General features: G+C 40.6%; 1 protein-coding gene across 3 annotated transcripts in view; it reads right to left on the reverse strand.

The window, feature by feature from the left end:
• Elmo1 (engulfment and cell motility 1) overlaps window positions 1-26,662 on the reverse strand; it is a 463,267-nt gene that overhangs the window by 153,255 nt on the left and 283,350 nt on the right. For all 3 annotated transcript variants that reach the window (XM_019210008.2, XM_010640488.3, XM_019210009.1), the window contains one exon: window positions 8,715-8,851. In XM_019210008.2, coding sequence (XP_019065553.1) covers window positions 8,715-8,851 — 137 coding nt within the window. The remainder of the gene's footprint in view (window positions 1-8,714; window positions 8,852-26,662) is intronic.

Below are 26,662 nucleotides of genomic sequence, written 5' to 3' on the forward strand. Positions count from 1 at the left end.
AATTCTGCCTAATTGAGATTTTCTCCCATTGACTCAGAAGACGTTCACAGCCTGGCCAGGGCAGCTGCGTCTTTGTTGGGCCTGGAGTCTCTCAATGTGCAGCCTCTGCTATTTTAATCAGAGATGGTTTCTCATAGTGAGCCTGCGATTTTACCCTCTATCATGTGTGCTCAGCTTATTATGCCATTGTATATATTTTCAAAATAGTCCTTTCACTCTAGACTAGCTACATTTTCCAAATCACTAGCTTCTTCCATTTTGCTGAGTCTAAAGCCTTGCAAAGTCATGTGCTCTTGGTTTATTGATGTTGGTTTTGATTGAGTCTAAAGTGACATCAAGGCTATGAACAAATATTTTGATGATTTCTAAGAAGGTTCAACGGTCTCTGGACAGGTCTAGGCAAGTAGGTTGGAGAAGCCTTAATTCTCACCAGCCATTAAGTATGTGAGAATCATGGTATGTGCTGAAATGTAGGTCGATATCCTTGGGAAACAAAAGTACCTAATATAGTTATCTGAAAGGTGACTGGGCTGAAATTCATAAAATTTTCAGCTTAGAGCCTATTTTGCTAAAGTTAAATGGGTTATTAATTCCATCCAGAACTTAATGTGGGGTTCACAGACAGCTTCCCTTTTTCTTTTTAACATAACGGACAAGAAAAAGGTCTTTTGAAAAGGGCAATCAACTCACATTTCACAGACAGAATTTATCTGATGATTGCAAAAAGAATGCTTTACAACTGCATAAGACTTTTTATGTTCTGGAAGCATTTTTACATTTCTTACTTCAACTTCACATCACAGCGATGGGATGCTGGTCTCTCTTTATTTTTAATTAATATTCAGGCATAGAGATCTTGAGTAGAAAAACAAGGATTAGAATCTGTTTCATACAGATCAAAAGACAGAATTCCACCAAAGCATGAGATTCCTGCTAGTTTGTTGGTGATACATGTTGCATGTGTCAACTGATGGTAATTCTATACAAACAAATCACTTCTAGCAAACCAGTCTGCCTTAATGAAAACAATCATTGACAGCTCTGCTCCTAAACCATGATTTAATTGGTCCGTGATACAATTGGGCAAGTAGGTTGGAGAAGCCTTAATTCTTACCAGCCATTAAGTATATGAGAATCATGTTACATGCTGAAATGGAGGCTGATATCCTTGGGAAACAAAAATACCTAATAAAGTTATCTGAAAGGTGACTGGGCCGAGTCTGGTGTAACAGACTCCATGTGATTTTAATACGCAAGCGAGGCGAAGAAACACTACAACATGTAGGTACATATTGAGATGTGTAAGCCATTGTTACAATCTTCAAAGTGGAGTAGGCAGCTACACAAACTTTAACATGTTCCCACCAGCTTGAACCAGCTAATCTATACGCATGATTGGCCCATTGGGCGGCTTGTACCACTTGAGGGGACCATCTCACCCTGCTTGATGGGACACTCATGCATGTCTCACTGGTGGTCCAGAGTTGCCTAGCAGAAAGACATACAAATTATGGCCCCGTCATGAATGTGTTAAATGAGATGCCTGTACCTGAAATAACCCACCACTGTGTCTTCTTTCCTGTCCTGCTCAAAAATAAATGTTTCAATGAAATGACTATGGGCCACTTTCATGCAGAGGTAACCAGCTACAGTGTAGCTCTTCTCTAATGTCCATAAAAATGAATAATGCCCACTGTGAACTACTTGGTAATAAAAGGTAAAAATATAGAATACAAACTCAATGGCCTGAATCAATGGATTATTCTGCAGAATGCTATCTTGAGAAAATGAAAGAAAGTACTTTTCAAAGCATAAACATTTTAATCACTTTCTAATTCTACTTTTCTTATATAAATACAAAAACATCCCATCTGCTGCTTCGTAGCTAAGAAGAGCAGAAGAAAGCTGCTTTCCAAACATTCCCTTCCAGTAGTGGCAAAACTACCAAGCACTAGATGCCCACAAAGCAAGGAGGGTGGCTGGAGCTATTCTTGTCTCTCAGAAAATCTGGCGTAATTTGCTGGATCGATTAAAAAATTTGAACTGAGCATAACATTGAATGCCCACACTAGGAAAACAGAGCAGGCTCAAATAAACAACCTAATGATGAAACTTAAACTCCTAGAAAAACAAGAGCAAGAAAAACCCAAAGCTCGAACAAGAGAGGAAATTATAAAGATCCGAGCAGAAATCAATGCAATGGAAACTAAGAAAATGATACAAAAAAATAAATGAAACAAAGAGCTGGTTTTTTGAAAGAATAAGTAAAACCGACAAACCCTTAGCTAATCTTATCAAAAAAAGGAAAGAAAAGGCTCAGATCCATGCAATCAGGAATGAAAAAGGCGAAGCCACAACAGATCCAAAAGAAATCCAGAAGATCATTAATATCTACTTTGAGAACCTATACTCCAATAAAATGGAAAACACAGAAGAAATGGACAGATTTTTTGATACTTACGAATTATCAAAGTTGAACAAAGAAGATAAAAACGTTTTAAACACCCCAATTACAGTCAGTGAAATTGAAAATGTAATTAAAAATTTACCAACAAAGAAAAGCCCAGGCCCTGATGGATTCACTGCTGAATTTTACAAGACATTTAGAGAAGAACTACTGTCATTATTCTTAAAACTTTTCAATGAAATTGAAAGGGAAGCTATACTTTCAAATTCATTCCTGGAAGCAAGTATCACTTTGATTCCCAAACCAGGGAAAGATACAACTAAAAAGGAGAACTACAGACCAATCTCCTTAATGACTATAGATGCAAAAATCCTTAATAAGATACTAGCAAACAGAATACAGAGGATTATCATCCATCCTGACCAAGTCGGATTTATTCCAGGGATGGTTCAACATATGAAAGTCAATAAATGTAATACATTATATTAACAAAGTCAAGAGGACAAAAACCATATAATCCTCTCAATAGATGCAGAAAAAGCATTTGATAAAGTTCAACACCCATTCATGATAAAAACCCTGAAAAAAATTGGAATAGATGGTCTATACCTCAATTTAATAAAGGCTATCTATGAAAAACCAACAGCCAACATCATATTAAATGGCCAAAAACTGAAAACCTTCATGTTAAAATCAGGAACAAGACAAGGATCCCCACTATCACCACTCCTCTTCGATATAGTTCTGGAAACATTAGCCACAGCAATTAGACAAGAGAAAGAAATTAAAGCAATAAAGATAGGAAAGGAAGAAGTTAAACTGTCATTATTTGCTGATGATATGATACTCTACATTGAAGACCCAAAAGACTCCACCAAAAGACTTCTAGACTTAAATGACAGATTCAGTAGAGTATCTGGATACAAGGTGAACACCCAAAAATCAATAGCCTTATACACAAATAACAGACTCACGGAGAGAGAAATAAGAGAAAAAATTCCTTTTAAAATAGCATCCAAAAAAATGAAGTATCTAGGAATCAATCTAACAAAAGAAGCAAAAGATCTATACACTGAAAATTATAGCACTCTGAAAAAAGAAATTGAAGAGGATATAAAAAAATGGAAAGATATCCCCTGCTCCTGGGTAGGAAGAATCAACATAGTGAAAATGGCCATACTACCGAAACTGCTATATACATTCAATGCAATGCCAATTGAAATTCCAACACTATATTTCACAGAACTAGAAAAAAGAATCCAAAAATTCATTTGGAACCACAAGAGACCTAGAATAGCAAAAGCCATTATAGGCAACAGTCACATGGCACCAGGTGTAACAATTCCCAATTTGAAACTATACTACAAAGCCACTGTGATAAAAACAGCATGGTACTGGCAAAGAAATAGGCCTGAGGATCAATGGAACAGACTGGAAGACACAAAAACAAATGCAGATGTACTCAGCTACCTCATCTTCGACAAAGGAGCTCACCATCCTCAGTGGAGGAAAGATAGCCTCTTTAATAAATGGTGTTGGAAAAACTGGATATCAACCTGTCACAGATTAAAATTAGACCCTTATCTTTCGCCATGCACTAAATTAAAATCCAAATGGATTAAAGATCTAAATATTAAAACAGAAACATTAAACTTGCTGGAACGTAAGTTAGGCAGAACTCTGGAAGACACTGGCATAGGAAAAGACTTTTATGAACAAATCCTCAATCACACGGGAACTAGCAGATAGAATCAATAGCTGGGATCTCATCTTATTAAAAAGTTTCTGTACTTCAAAAGAAACCATCAGCAGAACTAAGAGACAACCTACAATGTGGGAAAAAATTTTTACCAGATGCTCCTCAGACAAAGGACTATTATCTAGAATATATAAAGAACTCAAATCAATCAGCCCCCCCAAACATAAAGACCCGATTCAAAAATGGGCATCCAAAATGAACAGACATTTCTCAGACAAAGAAGTAAAAGCAGCAAGTAAATATATGAAAAAATGTTTCACATCACTGGTCATTTGAGAGATGCAGATGAAAATAACACTGAGATTCCACCTCACCCCACAAAGAATGGCTGCTATCAAGAAATCACACAATAACAAATGTTGGCGGGGTTGTGGGGAGAAAGGAACCCTCCTCCATTGTTGGTGGGAGTGCAGACTAGTGCAACCACTATGGAAATCAATATGGAGATACCTCAAAGAGCTTGGACTGGAGGTTCCATTTGACCCAGCCATCCCTCTGTTGGGTATCTTTCCAAGAGAACTGAAAGAATCATATCACAGAGAAGTATGTGCACCCATGTTTATAGCGGCACAGTTTGTAATAGCTAAATCTTGGAAACAACCTATTTGCCCATCCGTTGGAAACTGGATAAAGAAGTTGTGGTTTTTCTATAAAATGGAATATTACTCAGCCATAAAGAGCGAGAGAATAGATTCATTCATAGGAAAATGGATACATATTGAAGATATACTCCTAAGTGAAATAAATAAGGCACACATGTGTAAATACTGAATAGTTTCTCTGGTGTGAATAACCTGCAATAATACAGAAGATCCTAATAAGATTACTGAGATTGAGAAATGGGAAGAAAGGAGATAAATGTGCAGGGAAGGCGGGATGGGTAGGGGAAGGGTAAAAAGGGAAAAGAAAAAATGTGAGAGAATGAAAAGAGGAAAATAAAGTGTTTGTAGATGGGGAGGGGAGGAGGGGGGGAAGGGAGGGCAGAGGTAAGGGGAAAAAAAGAGAAACCAAGCTTGCCATGTAAAGGTACATGATCCCAACAATGAATGTAACTGTACTGTATCCCTAAATGTACCAATAAACTCAATAAAAAAAAAAAAAGAACTAAAAGAATCATATCACAGAGAAGTATGTGCACCCATGTTTATAGCGGCACAGTTTGTAATAGCTAAATCTTGGAAACAACCTATTTGCCCATCCGTTGGAAACTGGATAAAGAAGTTGTGGTTTTTCTATAAAATGGAATATTACTCAGCCATAAAGAGCGAGAGAATAGATTCATTCATAGGAAAATGGATACATATTGAAGATATACTCCTAAGTGAAATAAATAAGGCACACATGTGTAAATACTGAATAGTTTCTCTGGTGTGAATAACCTGCAATAATACAGAAGATCCTAATAAGATTACTGAGATTGAGAAATGGGAAGAAAGGAGATAAATGTGCAGGGAAGGCGGGATGGGTAGGGGAAGGGTAAAAAGGGAAAAGAAAAAATGTGAGAGAATGAAAAGATGGAAATAAAATGTTTATAGATGGGGAGGGCAGGAGGGGGTGAAGGGAGGGCAGGGACAAGGGGAGAAAATGAGAACCAAGACTTGTCATGTAGAGGTACAAGATCCCAACAATGAATGTAACTGTACTGTATCCCTAAAATGTACCAATAAACTCAATTAAAGCTGAAAAAAAATTTTGAATTGAGGTGTCCTGCTTCTCCAGAGAAGAGCCCAGGAAGGCAGGCAGCTGAGCCCTCTCCCAGAGCCCTAGGTCTTGGGATTTACAATTAAATCTGCCTTCTCTGCTCTGTTCAAAGTGGTGAAAGCCTGAGATGGTATCCAAGAAAGTTCAAATATTTCATGTTGTGCTCTTTAAGACAATTTCTGAATTCGAATTTGAACAGTTTTAGGGAACAAGAAAAAACATTAAATCTACCAGTAACTCCAAACCCACAATTTGTTCCTAAATTCAATCTCCTTTGCTACCAAGTTAATAGCAAGAAAAAAAGTGAACTGATTTCAGTTTCAGCACTTCTCTCTTCTTCATTTTGTTATTGCAGAAAGCAAAACAGCAGCTGACAGGCAGGCAGCAGGAAAAATCAGAAAGACTGTCTTCGTGTTGAACTAGGGGCTTTCATGCAGGGCACTTCTTGTTAGAAAAGGCTACTGGAGGCAGAACAGCAAAAACTCTGTGTCTGCACTGAGGATTTGGCTCGGCAGTTCTGCTGCCTGCCTCGCAAGCATGAGGACCCAAGTTTGATCCCCGGTACCAAAAACAAAACAAAACAAAACTCTGTGTCTTGGAATAAACCTACTAGCAGAAAGAAAAACAAAAGACTGGCCTGTCCATAGTTCACGACTTGAAATTGATATAGCCACCTAAAAATCAAATATACACCATTAAGGGCATAATCATGATCCCCATATAGGTCCACGTTATGATACTCAGAAGTGCAGAATGTGCTACCTTTTATGACAAGTGAAGAATTAGGTTGCAGATGGAATTAAGATCACTATCCACTGTCCTTAGGAGAAGGTGATTATCTTGGATTATCCAACTTCAAGGTAATCCTTTGCAAAGGTCCTAAAATTAGAAGACCAGGGAAGCAGAGGGAGGAGAATGAAGGACTATGATTTCAGAAGGATTGGACCGGCAAGATGCTGGCTTTGAAGGTGGAGAAAAAGGGTATGCAAGAATGCAGGAGGTGCCTTGAAGTTGGAAAGGCAAAGAAACAGATTCTTCCTTGGAGCCTCCAAAATGAAACAGCTCTGCACAGGCCTTGTTTTAGCCTCATGAGACCCATTTCTGGCCTCTGAACTCTGGAACTGTAAGATAATAAAATTGCATCATCTAAGTTTGGGGTGATTTGTTAGTGCAGGAATAGAAAATGATACACATGTGATAAAAATGCATATACCTGATATATTTTGCTGGTCAGGGAAAAAAGGTGCATGTAGCAAAAATACGTAGGGTAGGAAATTAAAATTCCTTGCCTTTCCCATCTTTGACCCTGCTCTGCCAGGCCAGAACAGGTGGTGGCATGAGGTCTTCTCTGGAGAGCAAGTGTCCTTGTGCACACAGCCTGGCCCTGGGTAGCTTTCATAGTGCAGCGCACAAAGAGTCAGGCTTCTCTAGAGCAAAGTGGCAAGAGCCACTTTCAAAGACTATTGATAAAACTCTCTCTCTCTCTCTCTCTCTCTCTCTCTCTCTCTCTCTCTCTCTCTCTCAGCTTGCTTGTACAAAGCCTTCCTCTCTCCCAGAGAGATTTGCACCTGAATGAATTGCAAAAGTCTCTCATAATCAAGAGAAGCACACTGGGGAGGTGACAGGTGTAATCACAGGAATTAACAGGTTTATCTCCTCCCCTGTCCTCCCTGAGTAAGACCCAGCTCCAAATCAGACCTTTGCATGAGGGTCCCTGGGCAGGGTCTATCTTCAGTCTGTGGTATAGGAAAGACAGTCGGATGGCTGAGAGGGATCAGCATCTGTCTGCTTCTGCAGGTGAGGTCATTATGTCTAGTGCGATGGTCAGTCTAGGCCTGACTGAGGGTTGGGTCCTTTTCCTGGTTTTCTTTCTTTTCAATCAGTATTGTTTCAAGATGCCACAAACCAGAAAGACAGCAGAAAAGAAGGGGAAATGTCAATTCTGAGAGAAGGTGACAGGAAGGAAAAGGCCAGGAAGAATAATAAATGCAGCTGAGGTTCAGATGCTATTTTATGCACCAACTCAAAGTCCAAAGATTGTTAAGACTCTTGCAGATGGTTATGTATCTTATCACTAGGAGAGTGGACTAGGAGAGGGGCCAACTATTAACGTATAGCCATATCTCCAAGAACATTAATATACCAAAGATTATACCTGACCAACCCTAAAAGCAGTTATTAGCCACAGCATTATTGCTGATCAGGCATTTATGGCATGATAAGTTTTATTTATCTCAAAGTGTGGGCTGTGTTTCCTTTAAGTTGGTCAATAGCTTTCTTTTCACTCAAAATTTATATACAAGTGGAAATGGGAAAGTCACACTACTGTGAGACTTACCATACAGGAAACTGAAAGACATCTCCATTCAAATGATCTAATGTTTACTATAACCAAGAAATGCTACGCCTAAACTCACTCAATTTCCTGAAAGAGATCTTTCACTTCAAGAAAAATTCCTTTTGACACAGCACAGGGCAGATGATCTGAACACATTTATATTCCACAGGGAAACCAATGGGCCACCTGGAGCAGTCTTTCTGTGGGTCAATCTCCTACACGGGTGGAGCAAAGACAACTTTCCCAATGATCCTGCAGTACTGACACAGCATCCCCACTAACACAGCAAAGGAAGATGTTCACCTGTACAAAGTTCCCAAGAAAGGGTCTGTGCTGCCAGTTTAGACAAAAGGAATAATCTTTCTCCAAGCTTGTCCATAGAGATCTCCTCCATACTGGAAGCAACGTAAAATCGACCAGTTCTTGATTCTCTTACCTCAGCTGCCTGCAGCACAGCCCCAAGGATGGTACTCCTTGGATGACTGGGGCAGTCCCTGACCCTACTTTACCTTGTTGAAGTCTTCCGAAGTGGCCCTCATCTCCTTCCAGGTCTTGTTCAGGAGTTGGATGGAGATGCAGAAAAATTCCTCGAAGGATCTGTCATGAGTGAAGAACATCGGGTGGAAGTCATTGCAGGTCTCACTGGCTGGAGGAAAGAGAAGGGAAATAAGAGGGCATTTTAAGACAGGGAAACTGGAAGACACAATCACAAGTCAGTGCCTGAAAGACAGATGTCAGGAAACATCTTTGCTTAAGCAAATAGGGAGAAGAGGCATTCTGAAAAAGTAACTAAAGGATAGTCCTCATGCAAATCAGAAGTTCAAAGACAGATGGTCCAAGCTACCCTTAAACACATATGTTTTTATGAACGAGATCAGTTCTTACCTGGAGCAGGACCTATCCTGATGGCTGCCGGTGTTGAAGATGAACTCTCCATCTGCCTTCCTGATCTTATGAAAACTATTCCAAATGCCCCTCAGGCACAGCTCCTCCTGCACCCTTCATCCGCCTTTTCTTTACTACACAATTCAATCCAACTCTTGAAACAGTATCTGCCATTATTTCTCTTGGGAGCTCTTAACAGCAGTGAGCAGGGGACACTGGTGATCATTAACCATCTGATGCCATTCACCATTCCTAGACATGGGTGGCTGGAGGACAGAGCAACCCAAACAGCTCTGAGAGATGAGACATTGTGTCTGAGCGAGACATGCAGCCACTTCTCCCTTCCTCCTCTGCAACCCCATACCCAGCTGCTCCCTCCATCCCAGCCATGGGCCAGACTTACACCTTTACAGACATGACACCTCCCCTGAGCTTTGCTCTGAGCCCTCCAATTTATACATTAAGGATGAGGACACCACAAAGCCAAAAGATGAGGCTTTGTGACTGCCCCATAAATAGCATCCCAAGGGTTTTCAAAAAAGAAAATAGATGGAGCTTGAGTAAAATATACTAAGGTAAATTTTTAAATTAAAAAAATGTATTACAGTAAAAGATACATTGCCATGAATCCCTCCCAAATTTTCCCTTTCACTTTGAACATACTTATTCCATTTTTCTTGCCAACTTTCTGAAGCAGTACTAGAAGGACTCTTTTACAAGTATCTTTAGTTGCACTGTCATGGTGGCCTCAGTATCCTGAATCAATTAAAAATACCTCCTTTTCATGATCATTTTGACTTTTGGGAAGAGCCAGAAGTTTCCTTTTGCCAAATCCAATGATTAAGATGGACAAGGACATACTTTCATGTTTCTACAGACTTGCCTTTTCATTGGATGGCACTTTCCAGAAAAATTCACTGTATTTCTGATCACATCAGGCAGAGATCCTCACGAAAGAGGACTTCCAGAACAGAACTGCTTCAGAAAGTGGCCAGGACAAGCGGATAAGTGAGTTTGAAGTGAGAGAGAATTCTGAGGGGGATTCATGGCAATGCGTCTTTTAATTTTCAAAAAATTAAAAAAGTATAAATACCATGTGTTTTGATCACATCTTGCACAAACAGTTTTATTAAAGAAGAACTTAAAAGAAAATCAGTTTTCCTTTAGAAAGCTCCTTGAAGCCTCCCGCAATATAATGGTTGACCTCCTCTCCGCTACAGAAAAGGTAAACAGACAGATTGCTCCAGGAATCTACTTTCCTTCAAGGCTGAGTCCCCCAGGACAGATAGTGACATTCCTATAAATAGAGTCTTTGGGTCCTTTAAGGAACTATATGCCCTCAAAGATACAAATGAGACTGGAAGCTATGCCCCATAAACAGAGTTCACGATGCCCTGATCTCACATGATTCACAATTAAAATTGTCACCATGTGAGATGCGACTAACTTGCTTTTTGTTTGCTTCTGTAACCTTGCTTACTCACTCCCTCCTGTTTCATGTCACTAGAAAAACCACCCCTTTTTGTGGAAATGTATAAAAACCAAAAATATTTCCTTGTCTGGTGCTCAATCCTTTGGACAAGAGTCCAATTGGGTCAAGGTGAACCAATGAAATTCTCCTGATGTGCATTTGGTCTCTCTCCTCCTTTTGGAATTCTGCAACAATATACAGTGAAAGTATTTCTATTTTAATTGAATCTCTTTAAATTGTGATTAGGCCTCAAAGACCAGGGTGGTAGAATTTCAGGGACTGGAAAGCTAGGAGAGGAGAAAGGGGAAGGGTAGGAGCCAAAGTTTCAGAAGAGACCTCTGCCCTTGCTGAGAGCCCTGGGAAGACCAGGTAGGTGGATGAGCATCAATGCAATCAGAGAGCAAATACTCTGGTACAGACTGCAGGTCTTGTGCCCTCATCACACTTAAGAGGATGTGCTCTGGCCTGGCCTCAAGGTATTACATACCACCCTTTTCTATGTTCACCATTCTTCAAAACAGCCAATTCCAGACCTCTGAACAATCACCAATCAGTATGTGTTGGTACACCTCACCCCTTCTGCAAAGGCACAACCAGATCTGAAGGTATAGGAGTCTCCATTTCTCCCAGACAAGCCAAGGGCACAGGGTGCACTATGTTTAGGACAATGATATTCCCCCAGAGTCTCACATGTTCACAGAAGGGGCTTGTGCAAGATGACTGGATTCTGAGGGCACTATACTCTTCAGTGGATTAGGCCACTGGTGAGTTCATAGCTGAGTGTGCAGTTAGGAGGTGGGCCCTGGTTGCAAGAGGTGGGTCCCCTGGGCTGGTAATGTGGAAGGATGTAATCTCCCTCCCTAGCTCCTCTCTTCTCACTCTGCTGCCATGAGTGCAGCAATATTCTTCTATCCAGGCCCTTCCACCATGTTGTTTCTGAATTGACGCCGGTCAACCATGGGCTGAAACCATGAGCCAAAACAGACCTCTCGTCCTTTAAGTTGCATGTGTTGGGCATCATGTCCCAGTGATGGGAATGTGATTGATACAGGATACAGACTGGCTGCAAAGGGCAGCCATGCAGGAAGGGTTCCAGAGCACTGGATTTGGATGCAAATCCAGCCAGCCATGCCAATCAGGAGCAAGGCCTTTGCTTTTTTGAGGCTGTATCTTCTAAACTAAAACGGAAAGACTCTCCTCTTTTGCTCCCTATGCTCTAAAGAGGATAAAATGACCCAACTCACAGAAAGCATGTTGGAAAGAATGAAAGTTAATGCAAATATGGAGAGAGGTGGCAGCTATGACAATAAATAGTACACCAGTCTGTTTGCTTCCCAGAATATGGGTTGTTCTGTGACATTTCCCCTCTTGCTAGTCAAGCTTGTCCACATCTCAGCAATGAGAAGCAAGAACACACTAAGTCACCACACCACAGCCTGTGTCACTGGCAGACAGATGCTGGCAAATGTGAAATTTTGACCTGAGACACAAAGCTATTTAGAGAACATGGGATGTCAACACCAGCGAACTGTGCTGTTTGCTCCCCTGGGCCCAGAGCTGTCAGGCCCACTTTTCATCCGCACTGAAGCCAGTGAAATTTACAAGTGTACAGAAGCACCTTGAGATGCTATGGCCACTTGTTATCAACCACATTATCACAGTATCATTTTGGGACCTAGTGTGATTATATGTGTACTTTGTGCCCCAGTTAAAATTTTTATGAGATCACTAGAGCTGAGAGAGTCAGAAGGACTTGAGACCCACCGGCTCCGCTGGGTGAAGCGGGAGGGAAGTAAGCTAGTTAATAACTGGTCCAGGGCACATTCTGTGCCAAGGGCAACCATGGCACGACGGCTGCTGCAGCCTGGGAAGCAGGCACTTGGGCATCGTCATTTATTCAGGAGGCAGATGGAACCTGCAGAAATGAAACCTTCCATCATGGGCTTTTTGAAGATGGCCCCAAGTGAGCATTTGAATGCACAGTTTAGCTGAACCAGCAGCCGGCCTCCTGCCTTCCTAGACATCAAGAGCTCAGGACATTTCCTGATAGCTGCTGCTTTGAAAAATAATTTCTCAACCCACTCTCCTGGACTTCCTGGACTCCTCCCTTCCACAGAAATCCAGATCACGATCTGCAGTCCGAGGGAGCTCCCGGCAAGTGCACAATAGACACCTGCTGAGGAGGACGCCAGCACGGGGCCACGACACCAATGTAAGCAGGACCTGCACCTCAGGCCTCATGTAGGCATGGTTCGGGCCTTGACTTACCTCACTAGGTGCAATCAAAATACATGGTGAATGTTTAGCTTTAAAGAACTTGTTACAGTAAAAGACAAACTGCTAAAATACTCCTGCAACACACCCTCCCTTCACACACACGGATCCCATCATTCTTGCCACTTGCCGAAGCAGCTCTGGAGGTCCTCTTTCGTGAGGAGCTTTATGAGATGTGATAAAAATACTGTGAATGATGCTGCCAAGTGTCATCCAAAGGCAAGGCAGGTTTGTGAGGATTTTTTAAAAAAATGATGGTGTGTCCTCCTCCGTCTTTCACTGGATCAGGTCTGTATGACTTCTGGCTCTTCCTCAAAGTCAAAATGACCATGAAAAAGCCAGGTGTGGTTGTGCACGCCTGTAATCCCAGCAATCAGGAGGCCAAGGCAGGAGGATTGCTGTGAATTCAAGTCCAGCCTGGACTACACAGTGAATTCCAGGTCAGTCTCAACTACAAGGTGAGACCCTGTCTTAAAAACAAAACAAAACAACAACAAAAAACCCCCAAAAATCCCAAACCCCCAAACAAACAAAAAATGACCATGAAAAGTAAACTTTTCAAATGGACCCTGCACTTTGAGGCAGCTAGGACAGCACAACTAAAGACACTCATGAAAGAGGACTTTCAGAGAGTGGCGAAAAGGATGGGATACATGTGTTCTGTATTCCTGTGTTTGAAGTGAGGGGGATTCACAGCTATGTGTCTTTAACTGTAGTAATGTCTTTAAAAAGTTTTTTAAAGAAGTCACTTCTTTTTTTATCTTACTTCATACAGTCACTTCTTATAACAAGCACATGGGAGGGGCTACTAATTTCTTCTTATTTCAAGATTAGAAACAGGAGATTCGCAAATGGTAGCTGACTTGTGTGAGATCACGTGGATCACAGCATTGTTGCTGAACTCAGTACTTGGGTCAGTGTGGCTGCAAAACCCATCCTTGTGCTGCTGGACTATACCTGCTCATTCTGTTCTCTGATAACTTTGCCTCCTATTATAGCTCCCCAGAAGAGACTGAAGATAGCAGCTCTCCCACGCATCAACGGTATTTATAAAGTAAAATCACACAGGGGTAGGGCCTTAAGTGTATAGGGCTGGGATTCCTCTATTTTTGTTCTACTTCTCATGGACCCTACGAAATCAGACTCAAATCACCACAGTCGCCACCCACTCCTGGACTACTTCTTTCTCTGGGCCTGGGCCAAGTTGCACTCTTGCCAACTCTCTTAGGTCCCCAAGAAACAGTCTCCCTGGCTCCTGGCACCTACTGACTTCTTCTATCTTCCTTTAGATCTTCCCAACATCTAAAAACACAGTGAATTTTCCATGGGAGTTGGTCACTGGGGAAGGGTCTGACTGGAAGGATTCATTTATATTTTTCAAGAAACTCACTAGCTGGGTTCAGTGTTAACAGAATTCCAATTTTGTTCATGAGAACAATGAGCCCAGCTTAAAAAAAAGAGACTCATTTATAAAAGTAGTCATAGGAGAGAAAACTAACGATAGAAAAGTAGAATTTCCTTAGTAGAGCTTTCAGAGAAGACCTTTAAAAAGGTGAAGATTTAATGGGCTTGCTCCCTTCTGCCTCCATCTTCCTATGTCTTCTTCATGTTTGGAACATAGGAGAGAGGACCGGAGGTCCTACAGTTACTCTGTCAGCATAAAATGAGTGCCACAAACCAGACAGTTGGAAGGAGGAGCTCCTAATAATGACTTCATAATGCCCACACTAACCTGCAATTGCCTTCCTTTGAAATTTTTCATATATGCTGTGGCTAAATCACTGTTTTAGGTTATTTATTATTCTTAGACATGTGCAATTATTGATATGGAAAATAAAAACTCAATCAAGCACACAGACACTAGCTTAAAAAAAACCTCATATCCAAGATTACTGGAGGCTACAAAAAAGTAAGAATGAAAAGGCAGGAAGTGCGATGGCTACCTGAATGCAAATATCAAATCTAATGATCCCTCTTCCCAAAGTCTTTGTAAACAGGTAAGGGTGGAGGGGGTGAAGGGAAGACAGGGGTATGGGGAAAAATAAGAGCCAAGATACGTCATGTAAAGGTACAAGATCCCAATGATGCGTGTGATTATTGTATACCTAAAAAGTACCAATAAACTTAATGAAAAAAAATCTGATAATTCCTACCATCTATATATCCTTCAATAATGAAGCTCCCAAACCTGCTTCATCATCTGTGAAACCACATCCATTTGTAAGCATCAAGTTGGATTATTTCTAAGTGAGTAGAAAATGCCCAGGCCAGACTATAGCCTTAGTAAACAGTGGCTGTTACTACTTTTGTTTCACCAGTACCACACTACGCAGCTTCTTACAGACTACAACAATTTTAGGACTGGAGAGAGAGAAGAGGAGAGGGACACAGTGAGTACATGTTGAGCTCCAATAGATATGAAGGGGGAAGAACCACCAATCATTCTAGTTGATTGTATAAAAAAATGTAGGAGAGTATTCAGATCTGAAATCTGAAATCGCACACACCGAGGGTATATTATGCTACACATCCTTCCAAGAGTCTTTTCTGTTCCAGGTCTCTGAATTCACAGTGACAACAAAGACACTGTCAGTATCCCTATTTTACAGATAAGAAGATAGAACAATAGTGAAATCAAGCAACCTGCAATGACAGAGCCGGGACTCAAACCGAGAATTCTATCTCCAGAGCCAGTGTTTCTACCTCCCTGGAAAGACCTGGGCTTATCCTCATCAGATGCACCTTTAGTTCCACTGCCTCTCCGTAAGAAATGCAGAAACAACAAAATAATGACAATTTCAACCTTGCCGTGCTACAAAGAAATAATGAAAATAATTTTATGCACATGGGATTTATGAATTCTAATATGACTTCCCTAAATCTTACAAAGTACAGATATTTAGGTTTAAAGGGTATCCAGCAGGAAGGAGTGGTCCAGACCATTTGATCTATTTGTAGGTAAGAACTGTCAGAAGGGTGAAGGGCTTGCCTAAGAGCTGCCTAAGAGTGGTAGAAGGTCACAAAGATGCTGAAGGTAGACTGCTGAGGTTCAAATTCCACCGCTACCACCGACGAGCTGAGTCACTTAGGCAAATAACTTCATCTCTCTGTGCCTCAGTTTTTCCAACTGAAAACTGGAGACAACAATAGTGCAAAGGGTGCTCCACTGTGAGGATGGGAATAATATCACTACAAGGATAAGCTCAATGCAAGTTTGACCCAGGAGGATTACCAAGTTCAATTACCAAGGACTTTGCCTTTGGCTATCCTTTTATAAGTGTGAGCTCCTGTCAGATTACAGGGATGGACTAAAGGATAGGGTCCTGAATTTGAGGTTTAAAACAAAAGCAAAGAAAGACAAGGCATGTGAAGTTTATTACTACTTTGTAAGGAAAACAACAATTATTATGAGGGAAAAATAAAGAACTGAATTCACAGGCAATGATTTTATAAATGAAATTTAGGCAGAAGTTTTCAATGAGACAAAAATAGTAAGACATTTTAAAAACCAAACTGTTTTTAAGCACACTATTTTTAACACAATGGGACTCTGCTTCATAAAAAAGAATTCAATTTACTGGTCTTTTAAGTCTGGATTATAAAGGTGTTTTCAGAGTTGAAGGCGAAATAGATTCTATTAATTTGTCATCATCTAATTAATTTATAAGTAGGCCAGCTTTGAAAGCAATCATAACCTACATATGTAGTTTTTAAAAATACAAACATGGTAAACTTATGTTACATTTTGTTTGTTGTATTAGTCCTTTCTATTGCTCTAAAAAAATGCCTAAGGCTGGGTGCTTTAAAGAAAAGAGGTTTAGTTAGTTCACCATTTAGCCATCTGCTGGCTCTAGTGAAAGCCTTTGACTACACAACAACATGGCAGATGGAATAATTATGGTCATGTAGGCCAGATAGAAAAAAGAACAGTATGCAGGGATCAGGTTTACTCTTTTGTGACAGCTCATTTTCTTGAGACTCCATACCAAGAGCCCAGCATTAATCTTTTCCAAGGTCATATGCTCAGGGATCTAAATATCTCCCACCTCTTAAAGGTTTCACCACTTATTAGACTACATTAGGGGCCAACAGTGTAGCACAAGAACTTTGGGGTGCAACCTACACCCAAACTGGAGCACTGATCAAAGTCAATTTGTTCTTATTTTGCATTTGTTTGTGAAGTAAGGCAGCCAGAGTCACGAGGGTCTCAGACAACAAGGGCTGATGCAGGGTAGCAATAGCTGCTCTGTGACCTTGAGATCATCTCAGCTCTTACCTATAAAAGAGATAGGCTGATTTCTAAGGTTTCTGCTAATTCTAACATTCCAACTGTCTACATATACAGACATACATCACATCATGCATTTTTTATTTTCTAATATTCATAAAAATTATAGAATTTGGAGACTGTGCTTACACTGGAGTTTAGTTCCTTAATTATTACTTCCTTTCTGACAGGATGGCTACATGTTTCATTAAGGGGCTAAGGTATGGGAATGGCATTGGATAGGCCTAGCAAATAACTGATGAACTAGTATTTACCCTTCATAAGAAAATGGTTAGTTGTTTTCACACCCTTTCAACCTATTCGTACCACCTAATGCAGACCATTATGTAAGAAAATTACTTGACTAAAGATGCAATGACATATACCACAGACCATTTTTGTTCTTTCAAGGGAATTTTCTAAGACATATATAATTTTTGAGATGGTGAAATGCTTTCTATGATCATGGTCATGCTAAAAGAGACTTTGAACCCATTTACAAATGACTAGGGAGAAAAAGATTTGCGAGACTGGGTAAATTATAATGTTTTTACCATAGCATTATGAGCTATTTCCCTAGCACTAGTATGTGGAAACAGTTCACCCCGGAACAGAGATAAGTAGGCCTGATATACAGGGACATTTGTTATAAAATTGTAACAAGAAATGGGGGATGCGTCACACACCTCGAAGAACAGTTAACACATGAAAATTGCCAGGAAAGTCAGAAAATCCGACCAGCGATCCACAGCACAGAAACTCATTATGGTTTGAGGGTCCATCTGGATTACAGGGTTATGAATTCTCAGATGCAAATGGATATTTATACCTTTGCAGAAAAAACTGTCCCACCCTCTCTAGAAAAACTTGAGGATTCTATTTTTAGTCTTGGTATTCTGTGATGATTTGATTCAGGAGGGTGGTACTATGTGGGAGGATGCTAAAAGTTCAGCACCTTTTGTAAGTAGAAGAGGTGAAAAGAGGAGAGTGAAGGCAAAGAACTCCAAGTTCTCCCAATGCTCAGGATCTGGGATTTGAAAGAAGCTGCCCTGTCGGCTATTTGGGGATGGATGATCAAAGGCTTTAAACCTTCGCAGTCATTCCCAGCTCTTGCAGTCTGGTTTAGCAGAACTCCCGATTGTCTCTTCTCTCCTTCGCCTTGCCTAAAAATAGTGTGAAATCCACACTGAAAAGACACAGTTGCTAAGCCAATGCTTCATTGTTCACATTCTCCATAGGCTTTTTCTTTTTTTTTTTTTTGACATGGAAAAAGGAAGAAGAAAATATTGGCTAATATTAGGACTGAAAATCAGACAGATAGCCCCCAAAGACAGCCAAGTCAGCCAAAATGACAGAAGCTGTATCTCAGGCTAGCAGGGTGTGTTGCCAAAAGAGCAGGGATCCCTTAGCCAACATTGGTCAGGGTGCAAATCCACATGTTACTACTTAACAGCAATCTGACCTCGACCACTCTACAACTCTACACTATTTCTTCATTTAGAAAAAAAGAGGTAACATCCTCTCCGTCATCATGTTGTTAGGATGAAGCACAAGTATAAAATGATTCATGTATTACCTGAGATAAAAGAAGTCCTCAGTAAATGTCAGTTGCTACTAGGTTTAATACCAAAGCAATTATTACAGTACTCAGCCAAAATGTAAATCTGGAGCACTTACTGCTACCAAATGAAAAGACTCATTATAAAACTACAGCAGTCACACCATTATGGTCTTGGCACATGAATGGAAAAACAGGATGCTGTAAAAGAGTAGGGAGACCAGAAAGAGAGCCGAACATGTTGTCACGGATTTATGGCAAAGTGGCAGCACAGCAGAAAGGATTTTTCAAAAATTGTGCGGTGTCAATTACATCTGCACCTGGAAGAAATGAAATGAGATTATGTATCACACACCTGTGCAAAAATTACACGCAAGTGGGTTATAGTAGAAAGTAAAAACATGACTTTATGCAATGTAAGAACACGTGTAAATACCAAACAGTTTCTCTGGTGTGAGAAACTGAAAGTATAAATAAGGATCAAAATGTATCAGATAATGTGAAATAGAAAGAAAAGGTCCAAAGGGGAAAAAGAAGGGTAGGGGAAAGGAAAGAAGGGAAAGGAATAAATATGAGAAAAGGAAAAAATGGAAACAAAGTCTTTGTAAATAGGAGGGCTGTAGGGGTTAAAGGGAGGACAGGGGAATAGGGAAAAAATAAAAACCAAGATATGATGAATGTCATATTGTAAAATGCACCAATAAACTTAATAAATAAAAAATAGAGTACTATCTATGATATTAAGTTGGACAAAAATTTCTTCAACAACAGAAAGTGATTAAGGAAAAGATTTTCCATAAGGAAAAGATTTTATCAGATTATATTAAACACAAGAATTTCTGTTTATCAAAAGATACATAAAAATGGCAATCCCAGAATAGGAAACAAAAACATGCAATATTATCTGAGAAGTGGTATCCGTGGGATCTGTAAGTCAGTAAGGAAAAGACAGACAGCTCAATAGAAAAATGGGCTAAATATGCTATGCACTTCATGAAATAGAATATCAAAGTGGCCAAGAAACATATGGAAAGGTGCTTGGATTTTTTTATTCTCGAGGGAATGCAACTTCAAACAACAGTGAGCTACATTCAAAGTCCACCAGAATGGCTAAGAGGAAAGGATGCAGAATATTCATTGTTGATAAAAATACAGAACTAATGGAATCATGTACTGCGGATGAGTGTGTACAATGGCTCAACCACTTGAAGAACTAGTTTAGCAGTGTTTACTAAAGCTAAAACATTCTTACTCTATGCCACAGCAATTCTAGCCAATGATATAAAGCCAGGAGAAATACACAAGAATGTGCCTTCACTGTTCATGAATGTTCACAGCAATACTATTACAGTCCCAAACTTGAAACAATGAAAATGTCCACCCAATGTAGAGTAGGCAAAGAAATTATGAGTAGTATATTATTTACAAAGACATTATTTTTAAAGTGCTATGCAAAATAGCATTAATGACTCAAAACAAACATAATATTGATTAAAAAGAGCCCTACCCCACTCCAAAAGTACACAGAGTATAATATATGCCCCACAGCCAGGCATGGTGGCTCACGCCTGTAATCCCAGCACTCAGGAGGCTGAGGCAGGAGGATTGCTGTGAGTTTGAGACCAGCCTGGGCTACACAGTGAGTTCCAGGTCAGTCTCAACTACATAGTGAGACCCTGTCTCAAAAAAAAAAAAAAAAGCTCCAACTTATCTAAAGCTCAAAACAGGCACAATGCATCTAAAATAGAAACATGGCATTGTTCTTTTGGAAGGAAGAAGCATTGGGAGTAGGGCAGAGGTTTCCCCGGAGAACCCATGATGGTTGTATAATATGTCTGAATAGTAACTATATGGATGAGTGGTGGCTTGAAAATTCATTGAGCTCTGTTGAGCTCTGAAGATTTGGTCACTTCTGTGTATACAAGTTACGCTTTTTAACAAAAGTTAATGTAAAAAAACTCATAGTAGACTATGAGTTCTCAGGAGAATGAGAAGGACAATGACTTTATAAGCAGGGTAAAATTGTTTCAATGGGCTTTTAAGAGTCAGTGCTGTGTTTGCCTTGCCCATCACTATTGGAAACAGATTGATATTTCAGGTAACCAGGTTTACTAGCTGGATTAAAAGTCATATAACCAATAACAAATCCTGGTGGGGGTGTGGGGAGAAAGGAACCCTTCTCCATTGTTGGTGGGAGTACAAACTGGTGAAACCTCTGTGGAAATCAATATGGAGATACCTCAAAGAACTAGGATTAGAGGTTCCATTTGGCCCAGCCATCCCTCTGCTGGGCATCTTTCCAAAAGAATTAAAAGAATCCTACCACAGTGATATATGCATGCTCATGTTTATAGTGGCACAGTTTATAATAGCTAAAACTTGGAAACAGCCCAGTTGCCCATTGGTTGGAGACTGGATAATGATGTGGTTTTTTTATAAAATGGAGTACTACTAAGACATAAAGAATGAGAAACTAGAGTCATTCACAGGAAAATGGATGTATATTGAGACCATACCCTTAAGTGAAATAAATAAGACACACATGTAAATACTGAATAGTTTTTCTGGTGTAAAAAACTAAAAGTGTAAATAAGATCAAAATTGTATAACTGATAATGTGAAATAGGAAGAAAAGGTCTAAAGGTGTAGGGGAAGTGGGAACGGTAGGGGAAGGGAATAAGGGAAAAGAAAAAAAAATATGAGAAAAGGAAAAAATGGAAACAGAGTCTGCAAATCGGGGAGAGTGGAGGGGGTAAAGGGAGGGCAGGGGTATGGGGGAAAATGAGAATCAAGATCTGTCATGTAAAGTTTCGAGATCCCAAAGATGAATGCAACTGTACTGTATACTTAAAAAGTACCAATAAACTCAATAAAAAGGGGGAAAATGTTATATAACCTATCTACATGGGAAAATGAGTGCAAATCACCTAACTGGTACTGGCTTGTGAGGCTGGACAGATGGCACCTCTCCCTTCCATGAGTTCATATATGCACTGTCTTTCATGGATGGGGATTCCACTCTTATAGAAAAAGTACAGCACTTGGTGATACAAAGGCTATGATAGATCTGACTGGTTGTGTATGAATGCTAGGAAGAGAAGCAAGTTTCTTTTAAATTACCTGTCTACCTTCCTTCCCTTTATCAATGCATGCTCATATTTATTCGTCTGTCAGTTCCACCCTCTGTTCATTCCTCCATGCATCCATCCATCTATCCATCCATCCATCCATGCATGCATTCATCCATCCAACTACCAAGGTGGTTAGGCATATGTCTCTGAAAAAATTTCTGAGTTTAGATCTTGGCTCTGCCATTTATTTCTGTGTGACCTTGAGCTTGTGACAAGTAGAGATGGGTCAAAGGCCAGGCTGAAAAAGCAGGATATCCTTAGCTCACACAATGCTTTGCAGATCAAATTATAGAGTATGGACTTTATTTCACCTGCAATAGGAAGCCATCGAGGGAGTATAAACAGAACTGTGATAAAGTGACAACCTCCCATATGTATTTTTACTCTCACTATTTGTCTCTCTTATAATGGAGTTAAAATTCAGGTAATCTGAGAACTCTTGTTAATCTGGAATCTAATTAACAGATGTTTTGATGTATCGAGGATGAGCGCTGTGAACCAGTTGGAAACTTCAGCAGCTAAGAGTATTTATTTTGGAGTTAGGGGGCTGGGGCTAGAATTCTCCCTCTGAAATTTAACTGAGCAATTTTAATCTGGTTCTTTAATGTTTCTGAGGTTCTCCTGCTATGTTAAGAATAAGATAACTTATTAACAATAACAATCTGGTAGGATTGAATGAATACATAGGCCATAAAATGTCCAGCACAGTGCCTACACTTGAGTAAGCAATATAAATAGGATGCACAATTTTTTTTCCAAAATATCTTTGGTTTAACATTTGACTTGTGATGGAATCTTTTTCTATTTTTCCTAGGGTTTTTTTTTTTTTTTGGTACAGGGGATCAAACTTGGGTTCTTGCACTTGTGAGGTAGGTGGCAGAACCACTGGGCTAAATCCCCAGCCCTGTGATGAAATCTTATGCATTAAACTTTCCATTATGAAGGCACCTAAGGCTGTGTGTGATGCTTAACCAAGGTCAAAATACACAGAAATTTCAATAAATCAAGATTTCTGATAAGAAGAGCAGAGTGCCCCCTGGGAGCTTGCTTATAATTAAAAAATGATCTTGCTCATATGTATTTGCTCTTTTCCTTTGTCCTCTAATTGCAACAATCAAGAATCGTAGGCAATAGAACCTGGGTGCCTAACACCTCATCTGTTCATAGAATCATTGTTGCTAGAGCCACTGACAAAGCTAAGAAATAGTTCTTTCTTAGACTGAAGAGAAGAAAAGAAGGGCCAGAAAAAGAACTTGTTGGAAAGGAGTATCATGTTTGTGCAGTGAGTCAGCAACATAAACAAGTAAATGTAAGCAATGTAAACTATGGAACACAGATATCATACTCTGTTTTCATTACCTTCCTTGTGGGAATCATGTCACTGAGCGCAGGACTGGCTAAGGGGTCAAGGCTGGTCTACTCAGAGGAAAATGTGGATGCAGGAGGCTCTTTTCCCTGCATTATCATCCCGTGCACAGCACCTGAGATCTACATCATTGCTCCCCCAGTTCTCAGGACTTCAGCATGGACTGATTTACCCACCCAGCCCCTAGGTCTGCAGCTTGCAGACAGCACATGCTGGGCCTTCTCAGCCTTCGTGATGCTGTGACATCACTCCTCATAGCCAATCTCCTGCATATATACATATTCATGAATATGTATATGAGATAAAACCTATTGGTTTTGCTTCTTTGGAGAACAGTGACTAAAATGGGAAAGTATGGAGGAAGATTCAGAAAGTTCTAGTTGTGTAGAAACAGTTCAATGCAGTCAAAGTACAGCATGTTCAGAAGTGATCTCTGCATGCACTTGTTACCACTTTCTTTAGGAAGAAAGCCTGAGAAGTGGTACCTTAAGAGGCTGTCCCAGAGTATTTAGCATGGGCATAAAGCATTGCCTATCCAGCTATGTGAGATGGGCATTCCAAGCCTGGGCTGGGATGGAAGCAGATTTATAAACAACTGGGATATGCCTTGCTGAAGACCAGCAAAGACTACTGTGCTGGGCTGGGTCATCAAGAGACCTTGGGTTATACCACACGTGAGCTGGGTCTATGGAACTGTCAGAAATAGGCTAAAAATAAACAATCCTGAATAGACTGGATGAAAGCTTAAGGGAGGAGCACAAACCAAAGCTTGTTCAAAGCACGTGTGTTTTCTTATTTTCAGGGTTCTATAAATGTCTCCCCATGAGTTCATTACATTACAGTGATCACCTGCAGGTGTCACAAAAAATGCAAATACTTCAGCAAAGCAGTCACCTCCATGTGACCCCCTTCATGCCACCACTTCCAACTTTCTCTCACCTGCAAGTCAACCCTCATGTCAATCATGGCTTCTGCCTCCTTTGCGGACAAACTAGCCCATTTGGTCATCACACACAGCTCTGGTTTCCCTTGTCATGGGGTACTGAGTTGTCTCCTGAGGCCTAGCCTTTTGCAAAAGGCCTTTTGCCCCCAAAGCTTGGTGAGGCTCTGTCTTCCTTTGTTTGAACAGACCTCTGCTTTTTACATCTTCTGCTCCCGTTGGGAAACCTCCACCCTCCCAGATGAAGAGCAAAGAGAAACTGAGCCCTGTCTTGGTTGTGTCTGAATCCTTCATGGTCCTCACCCAGCCAGCCTTCTAGAGACACAGAGCACCTGTCCTTTTTGCTTCCCACCTCTTCATGCCTCTACCCACTTCTCTCTGGTTTTCTCTGTGTCTTACTCCATGCGTAGGACAGAAGAGTCCCTGAATAATGGAAGGCATCGCAGCACTCTCACAAGGGGCCAACATAGACCTATTGCCTTAAAATAAGCCACCCTTCAACAGGACCCTGTCTTCCTCCCTGTCTCCAACTTTCTAAACTGGAAGTGGGTATTCTCTGAAAAGAAAACGCTAAAGAACATTCTAACGGAAGCAAGTCATTACACAAATTCAACAGAAAAAGTCAGGTGTGGAGGCACACACCTGTAATCACAGCACTCTGGGAGGCTGAAGCAGAAGGATGGCAAGGTTCAAGGGAATGTGGGAACTTAGGAAGACCTTGTCTCAAAATAAAATATGGAAAAGGACTGGAGATATGGCTCAGTATAGAAGCCCCTGGGTTCAATCTCCAGCATGCCCACAAACTTTGAAAATCAACAGAAAAAAATAAATCTGTTTTTGAAAGATAAAAATTTAATTCTCCTCTGAGAATCAGTTGCCGCCTCCAAGTTCCCTACAAGGGGACTCCCTTTACAACTGCCACCTGCCTCATTTACTAGGCACCCACTCTGTGCAGGGGTGCAGGGTTTAGTGCTCATCCTGGGCTTCTCTGGGTCTCCCTTGGGTGAACACATGACCCCAGCATTTGCTCAACAACATTAACAACGAGTTAACCCTGGGTGGTAGAATTAAGGGAGATATGGGGGATATTAAAGGAATAATCTATTGACAATTGAGCTACTGTCAGTGTGGGAGTTGAGAGGACAGAGATTTTTTATCAGTAAACAAAGTCAAATCCCTAACATCTTTGGCTTATGCAATTCTATCCTGTCCCTTAGACAAGAAAGCATAAGAACCACACTATCAGATGCTCTGGTCACATGGAAGGGCGCCCTCTCCATTTGTGGACAGAGCAGCAGGCCTCAGAAGCACATCCTGAAGTACGATGATAATAATTTCGGAAAAGGTCAGGCTTCATCCAGGCACTTGACTGAGATTTACCAGGAAAAAGGGAAAGCGAAAGGATAAGGCATTAAATATCAAGCTGGTAACAGCTGGCTGCAGAGTCTGAAAAGGACATAATCTGAATAACACGACACTTGAGGCGTCTGCTTCAGCAAAGAAGGGGGGGGTGCATGTATTTTTGAGCTGTTTCCTCCCAGTCACTATTTTCTTTCATCTGCATAACAATCCCACAAATTTGAGGCAGCTGTGGTCAACCCCATGTACAGATGAGGAGAGGAGGCCTGGAGGAGGAGTAGGAACCCCAGAACTAGCAGGAGATGCAGCCAGGGGCACACAAAAGTTTGGAGCCAGAGTCCCAGCTGTCCTCCATTCCCTAGGGAGCCATATCCTCTTATGGAAGAAAGTTGGTACTGTCTATGATGCTTATCCGCTGTGATTTAAAAAAAATTTTTTTAAATCACACCTTTCTTCTCTGACTCAGCATTTACATGAAGATTTGATCTGGACAACTAAGGACATATGATTCCATTCCCCTCCTCCCAGTACTTGAGAACTGAACCTAGCTAGGGCCTCCTCAATGAGCTACATCCTCAGCCACACCTCCCTTTAAACTTTTTTTTAAAAACATGGTTTTGCTAATTTACTAAGTTTCCCAGGCTGGGCTCAACCTCCTGCTTCAGCCTCCCAGAGTGCTAGGCTTATAGCTCCAATGAGTGCACCACCATGCCCAGCTTGGACAGGTAGTACTTACAGTTGGTAAGCCAGTATTGGATTTTCTAATACATCTGCGGCAGATGTGTATCTCACAGAAATGCTACTGTTTTAATATGTAGACTTAGTTTCAGGAATTTTTTTATTTGTTCATTGGTGTAATAGATCCTTATCTAAAAAGAAAAAAATGCATCTCTAATGAAAGGTAATATCTTAGATTAAGAAAAATCAAGCTAATCAGAGTGGTTTCTTTTTGGTTATGTAATTCTATAAAGTTCCATTCATGGTGCTGAACAATTATTAAATTATTCAATTCTCATAGGATCCCCATAAGACAAGTTTAGGTCTTGTTTCTACTTCACAAGTGAGAAACCTGAGGCACAGAGAGGCAACGTGACTCACCTAGGTTACACAGTCAGAGGCAGAGCCGGGAAGTATATACAGGAAGCAAACTGTCAGCCAAGGCTGCGCTCTTAACCAAATCAGGGTACCTGCAGTGCACCTGTCTAA

Source organism: Fukomys damarensis, unplaced genomic scaffold, assembly GCF_012274545.1.
Source record: "Fukomys damarensis isolate Sample0158 unplaced genomic scaffold, DMR_v1.0_HiC HiC_scaffold_17, whole genome shotgun sequence".
Classification (NCBI taxonomy): domain Eukaryota; kingdom Metazoa; phylum Chordata; class Mammalia; order Rodentia; family Bathyergidae; genus Fukomys; species Fukomys damarensis.